Source organism: Limanda limanda, chromosome 1 (assembly GCF_963576545.1).
Source record: "Limanda limanda chromosome 1, fLimLim1.1, whole genome shotgun sequence".
In the NCBI taxonomy this organism is placed as follows: Eukaryota; Metazoa; Chordata; class Actinopteri; order Pleuronectiformes; family Pleuronectidae; genus Limanda; species Limanda limanda.
Window position 1 is genome coordinate 19,333,899 of NC_083636.1, and position 13,101 is coordinate 19,346,999.

The window sequence follows — 13,101 nt, forward strand, 5'->3', positions numbered from 1 at the left end:
TTCATAGCCAAAATGTTAGAATAAGGTTATTTCTTATCCTGTGTGAAATTCTACCGATTTCACATCTTTATCAGGGAGGTTAATAAAGCTGCCAGCTAGTCTGTGAAGGCTGAATCATTCAGACTGCGAGACGGAGCTCTTAAGTAAAGATTATCTGACAAGTGGAAATAATGTAGGAGTCAGTCTGAGCTGTTGAGGAAAGAACCTTTGCTTTGTTCAGCCAAACGATCTCTTCTTTCTCGCTCGGGCTCCCCACCCCCCCGCGCTCACCCCCACTTAACACCCGTCCATTAAAGTGAAATATCAGATGTGGTCCAACATGAACATTTACACAGCTCCCATGACATCAGCTCCGTGTTTTGGCCAAAAAAACCCAGAATCTCTGGCACGAAAAAACCCAACACAACACGTCCGGTTTCTGTGGCTCTGCAGCTTTTCAGGGAACTGACTTTGACTGAGGTAATGTGCTCCCACACTTGAAACTACATGAAGGACAAACTGTAAATTATGCCAAAGCTCCATTAACATCAGAAAGTGGCAGTTTAATGCTTTTGCAGCAAACAGGTCTTTCAGCAAGAGTCACTCACCATCACTCTTCTGTACTGTTTCTTCTTTTAATTAAAATGTTTTTTGCCTTTCCTGTATTTTCTATCATCCTGAAATCCTGAAGCTGTAGTTATAAATGACCTTGCACCTTATTTTGTTATCTTTACCTCCCTCATTTTACTAAATAAATGATACGCCGACATGTTAAATCAGGTCAATAATACACGTTGTATCAAATCCCACTTGTGTTTTTGTTTTCCTGATCTCCAGACAAGTCGGGGCAAGTCCAGGCACGTCTCCTGCCACTTCAGGGGATTCGCAGAGGGTCACGTTACTTCTCCTCACACACGTAAGATCATGTATCATCAGTCTAACGTCGTATTAAGCACAGTAATCTCCATGTTAAAACATCAGTGTTAGGTTGTTTTTTTTAGTCATCGACTCATCAAGTCACATCAGAGGATGCCATTTGTTCAAAATCCTTATTCCTCGATATAAGGTATTATATTTATTGTCAGCAATTTATTCGATATCTGCATTTATTCTCAATATGGTGCATTTAAAAACCTGTCTACTGTTTCCTGTTCAGTTGAGTTGAAGTTTGATACACAGTCATCAGACATATCGTCAGTACCTTTTTGAAAAATGGTTCCTCCCCCAAGCGCAATGAATCCTGGTCAAGGAAGGATCCACCTGTTGGAGCCTTTGTTTCTCTGGGATGGAAGGACGCATTTGTCTGTTGCATTTGAATTAAATGTGGCAAATGTGCGGCCTCCAAAGGATTCAGCCCCTGAATTGAGACACAGTCTGTTTCAGTCACGTTACGTCTCATGATGTTTTCTTATTTAAAATCGAGTCGACAGTGGTTTAAAGGGTCAATGGAGAAAAATAAACACATAGAAAACGGCAAAACTTAAAATACACGTAATAAATCCTTCACATTTACGACTGCATTGGATTCATCCAACCTTTTACTGCCTGTACTCGTGCACTGTAGTTATAGACTGTGTTCTGGCCCGGAGCCGCAGATCACACGTCTGCAGGGACCTGGTATTTGTTCAGCAGCAGCTCACACAGTAGTTTCCTCCTGTGGACGCAGCCGAGTATTGGATGCAGCTGCAGTTGCGTTTAGGTGTGATTCAGTCGACCTTGTGTGTAATAATGTTACACGGATAGCGCTCAGCAGATGTGCACCTCTCTGACACACACACACACACACACACAGTGCATACACATGTGCATCAGGCGAGAGTAGAGAGGAGTCCTAGCGCCCCTCCTTCCCTCTGAAGATCCTTCCACACCTTGTTGATGGGACCGGAACTTTCCTGTGTTTCGCCGGGGTGGGCCCTGCTTGACTCATGGGGCTGAATGAGAGGGGTCGCGACCTGCGCCGTGATCTGCTTCCTGTTTCTGTCGGAGGGGTCTTCCGAGGCCTGCGGTGATCACAGGACAGGCTGGCGGGCCGTATCCGGTTCGAGGTGATGCTTCCACACTAAAAGAAGAAAAAAAACATACATCAACGGAGCAGTAGCTGGAACAGGAAAGAGGGGAGATAGTGAAATGCTATTATTTACTGCTCCAGGCAGATATATGCTCGACTCTGTCAGATGTGGAGGACGAAGCAAGGGAGAGATGGAGCTGGTCTGCGGCTCTGTGCAGCTTGACTCATAAATTAGAAGAATGGCTCCCAATCTTTATTTGCCTCGTGATCCCATAAACAATAATTCATTACAACTTTGTCGTTTGGCCATTATTTCTGGAGGTGATCATAAAACTCACTACGGTAACTGCTGAGATCTGGGAGCATGTCTTAACGCTAGAGCCAGGGGGCGATGTGGAGCAGGAAACACTTGACTAACAAACCACCCGTTTTCACCGCTGTCCGTTTTCTGTGTGGTTGGTTTGTTTGTGACCAGGATTACACAAAAACTACAGAATGGATTTCCACGAAACTTGGTGGAAGGATGGAACATGGGCCGAAAAAGAACCCATTGCATTTTGGCATGGTGTTTGAAGTGTCCCGATTCATGTTCACGGTTGAGGATATGACACAATTACAAATGAAACATCTGTTACATTGATTAAAATGGGGGATTTATATGGGTTTGAGGTCTAAATATACAAGGTGCATTACTTAAACATTGTCAGTCTTGTCAGGAACAGCATTTTCTTCTTTACGTTAAAACAAGGAGTTTTTCAAAAGCAAAAATCTGCCAAATGTGCTTTAAAATACATGTTTAACTTGTTTTGAGGTGTTAGAATTTGTGTTGACGTCGAGTAAAGTGTCATTATCCACCAAATCACTGTGTTTAATCTCATAATGGGGCAGTTTGCAGCCCTTTGCAGCAGTTTACAGATTTGATCTTTTAAATACACCGTGCACATGAGGTTTATTTCTTATCTCACAAACACTTTTATGCGATTAGATTTTCCTCCTGCGTCGATGGCTCCTCTGACCTCCTCCTGCCCCGCTGACAACTGTCACGGGCTGATTTAGGATTATTTTTAAATCAGGAGCTGTCGAGGTTTGACAGGACGAGGATGGGGTATCTGTGTCCCCTGAGGCCTTGTAAATCTGGACAGTTTACTGCGGAGAGGGGGAAGAAATGGCCCCTGCGCTCTCCTCGTCCGAGCCCGGCGTAATCCCACCACTTCCTCTCCTCCGCTCTGCTGCCCGGGCCCACGCCGTAATGCATTTTCTGTAACTAACAGCCGTTGTTTCCCGATTGTCACGCTCCCATCTCTTTCTCGTGGAATGTGTGTATATACTTGTATGTGTGTGTGTGGAGCAGTAGGCAGGCGTGTTAGGGTTTAGAGCTCTCTGCAGACTGGGGAGTGGTGGAAACCCAAAGACAGACTGGTAGGAGAAGGTCTGGAATTGCAGTTAATATTAACGCCACCTTCCTCCTCCGCCTCCTCCTCCTCCACCTCCTCCTCCTGCCCTGTGCCTGAGCCCTGGCAGCCAGACAGGGCGCTGCAACCTGGGCCTCCAGCTTCCGTCACGCTTGCCCCGTCTCTCTCTAGAAACAAGAACACATGGGTGTCAGGTCCTCTCGTGCTGCCAGTGTCCAGCCCCTTTCAACAGCTTTTACTACGTTTAATTAGCCATGTCCCCCCCCATATCCACATATGGGGGGCATGACAGGCCCAAACACACACACACACACACACACACACACACACTCGGCTCAGGATGGCACACCGAATGCGTTTTGGCAGCAGTCGGAGGGCAATCAATTCAGGCTCCTCTCTCTCTCGCAGTAACATTCTTCACGACACTTCCTGACAGGTCCGAGTCGAGCGGCTCATGAGCTCTGCAGCACTTAGTGAAGCTGACGGAGCCGGAGGTCAGATCCCTCAAAGGAGAGCAACAGGTTTGTGGGAGATTCGCCAACGTGAACCCCCGAAAGTGATGAGAGCATCGACTATAAAATTCACCTGCCCCCCAGTGGCAGGGTTTAAGCACATGCTTTAACCCGAGTGATAAAATATTACTTTTCATTAAACGTCGCTCAGATAAAAATCAAATGTGATTTTTGTTTAAGAAAATGTGAGATAAAGATGTTTTATTGTTATGTGTAGCGGTCATGATGTGAATCCTCGACTCAGCTCAGCTGATTTTGCCAAGTTTGTATTTGGAAGTGTTTCAGTGGAGCGATTATAGATTATTCGTTCTGCTGTAAAGTTTTATAGCTTCACAAAACCTCCATCTGTCCACAACTCTTCCTCTTCTCTAGATACATTAAGCTGTTCCGTATAAAGAGAATCAAAAAGTAGTTTAGTTTTAAGCCTCTTTACGTGTTGTTGTTGTTGTTTTAAGGTCACGCTCAAAATCTATTATTCTTATACATCTATAACTCCTCCTCTAAAGCTGGTATATTATTATTAGTAATATTCTAGGTCCATAGAACTAAAAGGAGCATGTGGACGCTGGGGCTCATTCTCTCGTCTCCTCACAGGTAAGTTGACCTGTTGCTTTAATAAAGACGCTCAGGGAAACAACAACAAATGTGGCAGGAATGAAAGATAACCTCTTTACTTCAAAGCTGCCTGGAACCTCATCTCCGAGCGTCGTGAACCCTAATAATCTGCTCGGCCCTCGCCACGCAGGAGGTGAGGCGCTCTCGTATGAACTGTGTGTTTTCACTAAAATAGATCCTGACCCCCTAAGAGGGGGGGGATCACCGCAGGTCGTCGGCAGGTTGTCGCAGAGGAATCAGAGCGTCGCTGCCGGGGCTGAAGGGTAAAAGGTTGGAGGGTGTGTGAGGTAGCCTCTGACCTCGCGATTTGGCTCGGACGTAACACCCGGCCTCTCGGGGGGGGGGGGGGGGGGGCACCCCTGCGTGACCCGGCTCACTCTGTGTGCAGGGCCACGTCCAGGGCCGCAGACGCCCAGCCGGCACAAAGATGGAGGAAGAAAATGAGGAGTCGAGGGTATAGAGGCCGATTTGAAAAAGGGAGGTGAAGGTTCTGCGAGGATCCACTGGGACTGATTCTGCGTTAGTTCAAGTTTGGATTAAATTTGTTGGGAGTGACTCAACTGGCCGTAGAGGGTTAGGGTTAGAAACTCAGAGCAGAGAGCGGAGCCTCCTCATGCAGAGTGAAGCAGATGAGATGAATCCATCATCAGCTCCATTTTCTCCTCAACGGGGACCAGGGCTACTTTAAGAGAGCGGGCGGGGGTGAAGCTAGAGTGGAACGCTGTGGAATAAACACAGAAGGCTCCACTTGATAGCTGTCATCAGGTGGAAGCTCATTCGAGATCATCGTCCTTTTAACAGCCAACTATAAAAACTCTATACGCACGTAGCGGTTCACACAAAGCTGCTATTCGCAGGAAAGAAGGAACAATAACCGTCGTCGTTAAACTGAAACCAGCGACTGACAAATAGTGAATCACTGTTTCTCAACACTGATGATTCTGCAAAGAGAGAAAATGATCCGTGAAACATTTAATCCTCAGAGACGAATCCAAATCCAGCATCTGTACACACACACACACACACACACACACACACACACACTGTAATCAATACACAAATGTGACAGTGCACCCACATTCACAAGTATTACAAAGACAACTTTATTTTGCCTTGCAGTTACAGCTACGCACCATCAGAGGGCGTACATCCTGGCAAGTTTTTCGACTTTGGACAAATTTTTGTATATTTCCAAAGAAATTGTTCAAAATTTTTAGCAAATCATTTCCTACGACTGTATGTAAAATGTGTAGCTTGAGGTGTTAGCTTAGCATCAAGACTGGTAACACTGGGCCAACAGCTAACTGAGCTCAGTCCAGAGGTAATAAAATCCATTCAAGAGGCCAGAAAATACCGAGCTGGAAAACATCCATCACAGGTTCCCAGAAAGTCAGGTCGAGTTACTTGTTTTGTCTGAGTGAAGAGTCCGTAACCCAAATTATTACCCACAATCCATCTACAATGAGAAAACAGGGAAAAAAACTCAAATTTAAGAAGCTGGAAGCAGAAAATGTTTGGGGATTTTGTGTAGAAATAATGAAAATTGGTTAATGAAATAGCATAATTGTTATAAGTGATTGTTTATTCATCAAATATTGTTCAAAAGTCAATAAAAGCCGATTAATTATGAGGTTAATTGAGGTCACATGTGTAGAAAAACATGTTTATTTCCTCAAATCAGCATCATTTCAGTCTTGGTATCAAAACTTTATTGACACGTCAGCGTTGGATAAAGTCGTTGCTCGTCTCCACTGACTCACTCGTCCACTCACTCACAGTCACATGCTCTCCGGGGTCACCTCCCTCAAGGACAGCGCCTCAGATCAGCAGCTCCTCATTATCACCCAGCGTCATTACCACAAACAGCGGCGTGTCGCTTGGTTAAGCTGCATTTCCTGTGCACTGAAGCCAACATTTGTTGTCCCTTAATGCTACTGTCCCCTGATCCTCGGCCAATTGTTGTTTACTCACACGGGGCAATGAGGCCTGACGAGGAGGGGAAGGCTGCAGGGAGGAGGAGGAGGAGGAGGAGGAGGAGGAGGAGGAGGAGGAGGAGGAGGAGGAGGAGGAGGAGGAGGAGGAGGAGGAGGAGGAGGAGGAGGAGGAGGAGGAGGAGGACAGGGAGGAGAGCAGTGGTCAGCATGAAGTCGATGAAGAGACCTCCATCTTACTTTTTGTCCTCTTAATAATATTTAAACCTGTGCTTGAAGTTTATTTTATACATGTGGATGTGGGTGAATTGATCATATCCCCCCATGTGTTGATTGCAGTGTGTGTGTGTGTGTGTGCGTGTGTGTGCGTGTGTATGAAGGCGTTGTGTGTAGAGGTGGGGATGAAGTGCAAGTGATGACAAAATGCATCCTGGCCTCACACCTCAGTGTTATTTTATGCTTTGGAGACTCAGAGAGTCAGACGTGTGAACAGAGGAAAGGCAGGTGTTAGGTTCAGTGTGTGTGTGTGTGTGTGTGTGTGAGTGTGTGTGTTTGTGCGTGTGTGTGCGTGTGTGTGTGTGCGTGTGTGTGCGTGTGTGTGTGCGTGTGTGTGCGTGTGTGTGTGTGCGTGAGTGTGTGTGTTTGTGCGTGTGTGTGCGTGTGTGTGTGTGTGTGTGTGTGTGTGTGTGTGTGTGCAGAATAACCCCTCATTATTTATGATTATTTATTTTAGGAGCTCGCACATCAAAAGTATATTTTCGTCCGGAGTGGCATTAAAGGGTACATGTTGGGTTTTTACTTTTCTCATCTTATCCACCACGAAGAGTTTTACAGTAGTGGACACATTCACCCATTCACACAAACAGTACAGCGCCATCATGTGCTGCACTTCATAACTAGAGTTTATTCTTCCGTTTCCATCTCACTTAGGCTGAGATGCACACATCACTCAGAGGAAATAGAGATTGAGACAAATTCTGTCATTGCAGAAAACCCCATAACACAGATTTGTCACAGTTTTCTGCTCCTTCTGCTCCCTGCAGCTCGCCACGTTATCCTCATTATTCTCCTCCCTGCTGCCGGTCCTCACTCACAGCCACTTCCACAGGGGCCGACGCTCGGCCCTGCGAGGTGAGGCAGTAGGCCGGGGCAGAACATAAACAGCAGTAAACAACGGTAGCAGTGGGGAGTGAGCCTCCCTGCTGTTTTGATTATTGGAGAGCTGTAAACAGGCCTGATTCCTCCTCCTCCTCCCATCAACCCCAGCACCGACCCCTCGGGAGCTCAGCGAGCGGGAACGGCTGCTGCTGGCCGCCCGCAGAGAGGCCAACAACATCTGGGCCTCAGCTCAGCCCGGCTCACCTCATCACGCTCCTGTGGAGTGTTGTGTGTTTGTGTGTGTGTGTGTTTGTCCATCAGCTCTGGAAGGGAAAACAAGACAAGGGCAACGAGGAACCAGCAGAAAATGAGGGAAACATGCTGCAATCTGATGTAAGACTGTGAAGCCGGACATGATTTACAGACAAGAGGACATGTGCTGGTTTGGAGTTGAGGAGATTAGTGAGAATCATCTGTTTCAGGTGCTTTCTTTTTTAGTCAGGTTTAAAAAGAGAAACCTGACTTGTAGTTTGGATGATTTTAATGAATAAAGTCAAACGATACTCAGTGCATCTGTGGTTCTGTATCTGTGCTGTTTGCAGAGATTTTCATACAAATTCTAATTGGGTTATATGAATATTACATACTTATCTAAAGTCATTTAAATTTTTTTAAATTGTAACGATTGTATGATTCATATAGTTTGAGCTCTGAAACCATGACACTCATTCTGAAATGGCAGCAAGCCACTAGAGCACGTTTCTAATGGCTGCTGGTGAGGGAGTCACATGTTGTTTCTATAGTGTAAGAGCGCCACCTGCTGTTAGAATGTGGTACTGGTATTTTAATCGAAGTGACTTGACTGTGAAGTTGCTTGAGAAAGTAAAACGTGTTGGTCTTTTGTCCCACAAAATATTCAGATATGTCAGTCATAAATCCTGTGAATAATAACTTCTAACAGCTGCAGGCACAGAGACATTGGAAATATGATAATTTTGAAAAGATTAACTGTGCTTTTCATACTATAATTCAAAATATCTGCAGGACACAGGAGCTTTAACTCTATAAACATCTGTCCTTAACTTCGGAAACTAACACACAACTGCCAAATTATTCAAACACAAATATTACAATAACTCAGCAAACAAACACTTTTTTAAGATTGCTTTTAGCATAAAGCAGCATATTTAGTATTGAGGCAAAAGCTCAGACTATTTTTTTGATGTTCTACTACTGCAATTAATTTCTTGTTCTGGTTCAGAGCCCGGGACAAGAAACTAAGTCAGAATAATGTTTGCTTGTATCTTTGATCTAAGAAAACTTATCAAAGTATTTTAGTCTGTATGTATTGAGCATAGCACAACAGTAACTGTGTCACATTGAAGTAATATTTGTACTGAATTTACTATTAAGGCCTGTTCCTTTTGACTTCACGATTCATGATAAATGCACCTTGTGCTTAATGATCAAGGAAACCAACTTCTAAATAGAATGGTTCTCCATAGACGGCATCTATCCACCAATCAAGCTGCACAACATTGCACTCCTACACATCAGTTCCCTAAATGTCTGAATTGTATCATCTAGATACACATTTCTGTGAAATCCATGAGAAATAGTTAAATATATACCAAAACTTCCTGGATCTGCATCCCAACCAATATTCAATGGGTGCTTCCCTGATCTATCCTACCAAGTTTCGTGGTAATCCGTCAAGTAAATCTGTTAAAAAAAATGGAGATGAACACAGAACCTCTTAGGCTGAGGTCATTACTATAGAGCGCCAGTTGAATCTGGCAAATTCCTAATTTACAGACATCACTGCCTGATGAGAGGAAGAGCAACTCGCACATAATTATGAATTAAAAAAGGACGAATGAAATTATTTGTTCCTCCACTTTATTATCAAAATGTACAGGTGGATTAACGGTAGGACTTCTGGTAGCGGGCACGAGCTCCGGGTCCACCGAACTTCTTGGACTCGCAGCGACGGGGATCGGCCACCAGCAGGGTCCTGTCGTACTGGATCAGGATGTCCTTGATCTCCTTCTTGGAGGCTTCATCGACATCTGGTGGAACATGAAATCACTGGTTATTAAAAAAACTCTTAACGAGCACATGAGTGGTTCCCTGCTCCTCCCATTTGTTGTTAATGGTTCCAAAAAGGTCCCTGAACTATGGTGTGGGAGCAGCAGGGCATGATGGGACTGTTTTGAACGTTCACTTTAATATCTCTCATACATCAGGTCTACACAACAGTTCACTGTATAACGTTCAAAAACAAGTCTGACACCTTACAAGCTGCGCTCCATTTACACACAATTTACGCTCCTAATGTGTGTCTTAGGTACCTCTCAACTTCTACAACTATAGCTCTTGTTCATGTACTTGGAGAAAGTAATATGTGATCGGCTGATGCTTCAACTTCTAAAGTAAATCTTTTAAAACACTTACACTTCTGGTAGTATGCGACCAGGGACTTGGAGATGGCCTGGCGGATAGCTGAAAAACAACAAGTTATATCGTGATTGAAAACTCATCTCTCTAAATCTCACTCCCTCACAAACACCAGTGACTGTTGAATATAAAGACAAACTACATTAAGAGAGAGTACAGGTCTGCTTACCATAGATCTGTGCCACATGTCCACCACCCTTCACTCGGACTCTGATGTCAACTCCAGCAAAACGCTCCTTACCGAGCAGCAGCACGGGTTCCAGAAGCTAAGAGAACAAACAGACGTTAGCTTTATGCTCAGCAGAATATCAGAATTTTAAAACTATTGAACAATATTAAGAATAGAGCCAAGTGAATTAGTTGTTGGCCAATATGAGAACTTAAAGTGTAGAAATTCAATAATCAAACACTTAAAAGAGTAACTACTTGACACTTATTTTAAAATACACAGTATTACAGGAGGCCTGCCTCCATCAGACCCCCGAGGTCCCTGCCTCTCTCCACCCGGCAGATGGCCTCTCCTCCCCGGACTCACCTTGTACTGGAGGGTCGCAGGCTCCACAGTCTCCAGGGGTCTGCCGTTCACCTTGATCAGGCCATTCCCCCTCTTGCAGTGGGCGACGGCTGTGGCGGTTTTCTACAACACAAACATCTCCATCAGATCCCAACCAAACCATGAAGTGCATCCCGTCTCTGTAAGTGACTTCATCTCACACACACATGGGGAACACACTGGTTCAAATGAATGGGAATCACCCTGTGCATGATATCTGACATGTTCTAACCTTGTGACATTTCATTTTAATAAATGTGTATATTTAATTGAGTAAGTTGAGATGTGAGCTAACTTCAAACGCTGTCACCCCCTGGACACCGAACCACTAGCTACCAACCAGGCTAGCTAGCTTAAGCTAAACGACATTGCTACACTCGCTACACGCACACAGTAGCGTTACAGTCATACGCAACAACATCAGAGATACACGCAGAGCTTCAGTACATTAAATTAGCAACAAAAATACGCGTAGAATAAGATTATAGGGTTTCATCGGTGTAAAACAGCGTCACGCCACATTGTCGTGTTAGCTACAGGAGCTAACGGGTGCTAGCAACACAGCGGAGCCTCGACACCACACGTGGAATAACTACGGTGTTTTTACTCACTTTGCGTCCGAAGACCTGGACCGACTGCAGAGGACCTTTAGCGGGCATCTTTCTGCGACACACCGAGTAACAAGATTACTTCACAAACATCAGTATTTTGTATTATTTGCAGTATTTGTGCGGAACAGGATGAAGAACTCACCGTCTTCAGCTGGGGTGCCGTACGGAGAGACCGAATGGGGTTTCACACGCCGAACATCAGGGGCTGCTTCGCGACACGGGAGACGCGCTTTACGGCAGCGTTTGCGACGGTTGCTCCATTTTACATGTAGAAGTAGTTTTCAGACCAATCAGTTTCCCAGGCTGATTTTAAATCAATACTATATATATATATATATATATATACTTTACTATAAAATACGATGCTTTGATTAAAACTAATACAGATTTATAATGCGAAATACCCCCAAAATGACATTAAAGTCACATTTACTATATAATATATATATATATACTTTACTATAAAATAAGATGCTTTTATTAAAACTAATAAAGATTTAGAATGTGAAATTTCCCCAAAATGACATTAAAGTCAGATTTAGTATCAGTAGCTTTTCATGCACATGTAGTTTTTTGTAGTAATTTTGCCTTTTTTTAACTGTAAATGCTGCCCATCAGACATACAACAATACATGTTTGCACTATAGGGCCTATTGGTTTGCACTACTCTCATCTTATCCACCATGGCTGAGAGAACTGGACGCAATGCAAATTGAGAAAACACGTGCAAATACAAGAAACATGTGCAAACAGCTTCATCAGTTTGACGACAACACGTTCACTGCAAAAAGTCACAACACGTCCAAAAACAGAATAGATCTGCCAATTGCGAAAATGACCAGTGGACCTACAAAAGTGAAGAACCGGGGTGCGGTTCCATCACCACTGACGAGGAGCAGACTTCAGTTGCTTCACAAAGCATTGAACTGATGTGTAACCCAAACATGTGCTCTAACAGTGACGCCTTCAGAGCTTTGTTTAAGGCAAATATTTGCATATATCAGGAGAAGCGAAGGCAATAACATTGCACTTAGTGGGGTCATATTACTGGGTTGTACTGATGGCACATAGCACTTGTTACCGTTATTAATTACTCCTGTTTATATCCTGTTTATGATCTGCAGGTATCATTACAACACTTCATCTGGGCTTTTTGGATGAAGCTGTAGGCTGGGAACACAAATGACCCAGTGTGGTGTGAGGATGACTCAACTGTTTCCCTGAAGGATGAGAGAATGTGGGAATGAATCTCCTCGGACATTTCGATATGCAGTAAAAGGAAAAGCAATTAACGAAGACTGACTCCCATTTGTGTGTGATGGATCAGTGATCCTTGGGAATCCAAATGAAACAGCATAACTGTAATTAGTCATATCTGTGAGGTTCCTACATGTCTGCTGTAACATCAACTAATTTTACACATCATATAATACTTAACATCGGAGTAAAAGAAAGTGGAAAACAAGTCATAAAAACCTGATTAAAACATTATCACATAAACCTCACAATAGAGGGAATGTGATTTAATCTACCAGACAAACGTGTGAGTATAGGCAAAATATTGTGATATGGTGAAAGGTTTTTCTCTATGTGCTGCAGGGAAAGATAGACTGATGTTCAGAGGAGGAAAGAAATATGTATAAACAACCAAAACCAGAAGAAGCAGCAGCTCTGTTCTGCTGCCAGTTTAAGGGAAGGGTCAAAATACAGTGGCTGTATTATTTTTTCACACTGTGAAAAACCACAACCAGTTTATAAACAGATAATAATTTGACATGTAAGACTGCACTGCCTCCTCCTCATCCACTTTAATAAATCCCTACACAGCAGCACCCTCTGGTGTTGGTGACGGTTGAGTATGTCTCTGCAGAGCTTGCATTGGTTCGACGTGAACATAACTCAGTGCAGCTTGGGTTGATCATGGC

General features: G+C 44.0%; 1 protein-coding gene across 1 annotated transcript; it reads right to left on the bottom strand.

Annotated features, from left to right (window-relative positions):
• Nucleotides 1–9,437: 9,437 nt before the first annotated feature.
• rps16 (ribosomal protein S16) lies at nt 9,438–11,389 on the bottom strand. Its single transcript, XM_061070976.1, has 6 exons — nt 11,319–11,389; nt 11,177–11,228; nt 10,548–10,649; nt 10,182–10,278; nt 10,010–10,057; nt 9,438–9,624 (listed from the first exon to the last, which is right to left on the bottom strand). The coding sequence occupies exons 2-6, from the start codon at nt 11,222–11,224 to the stop codon at nt 9,479–9,481; spliced, it is 441 nt and encodes a 146-aa protein (XP_060926959.1). The 5' UTR covers nt 11,225–11,228; nt 11,319–11,389; the 3' UTR covers nt 9,438–9,478.
• Nucleotides 11,390–13,101: the final 1,712 nt, after the last annotated feature.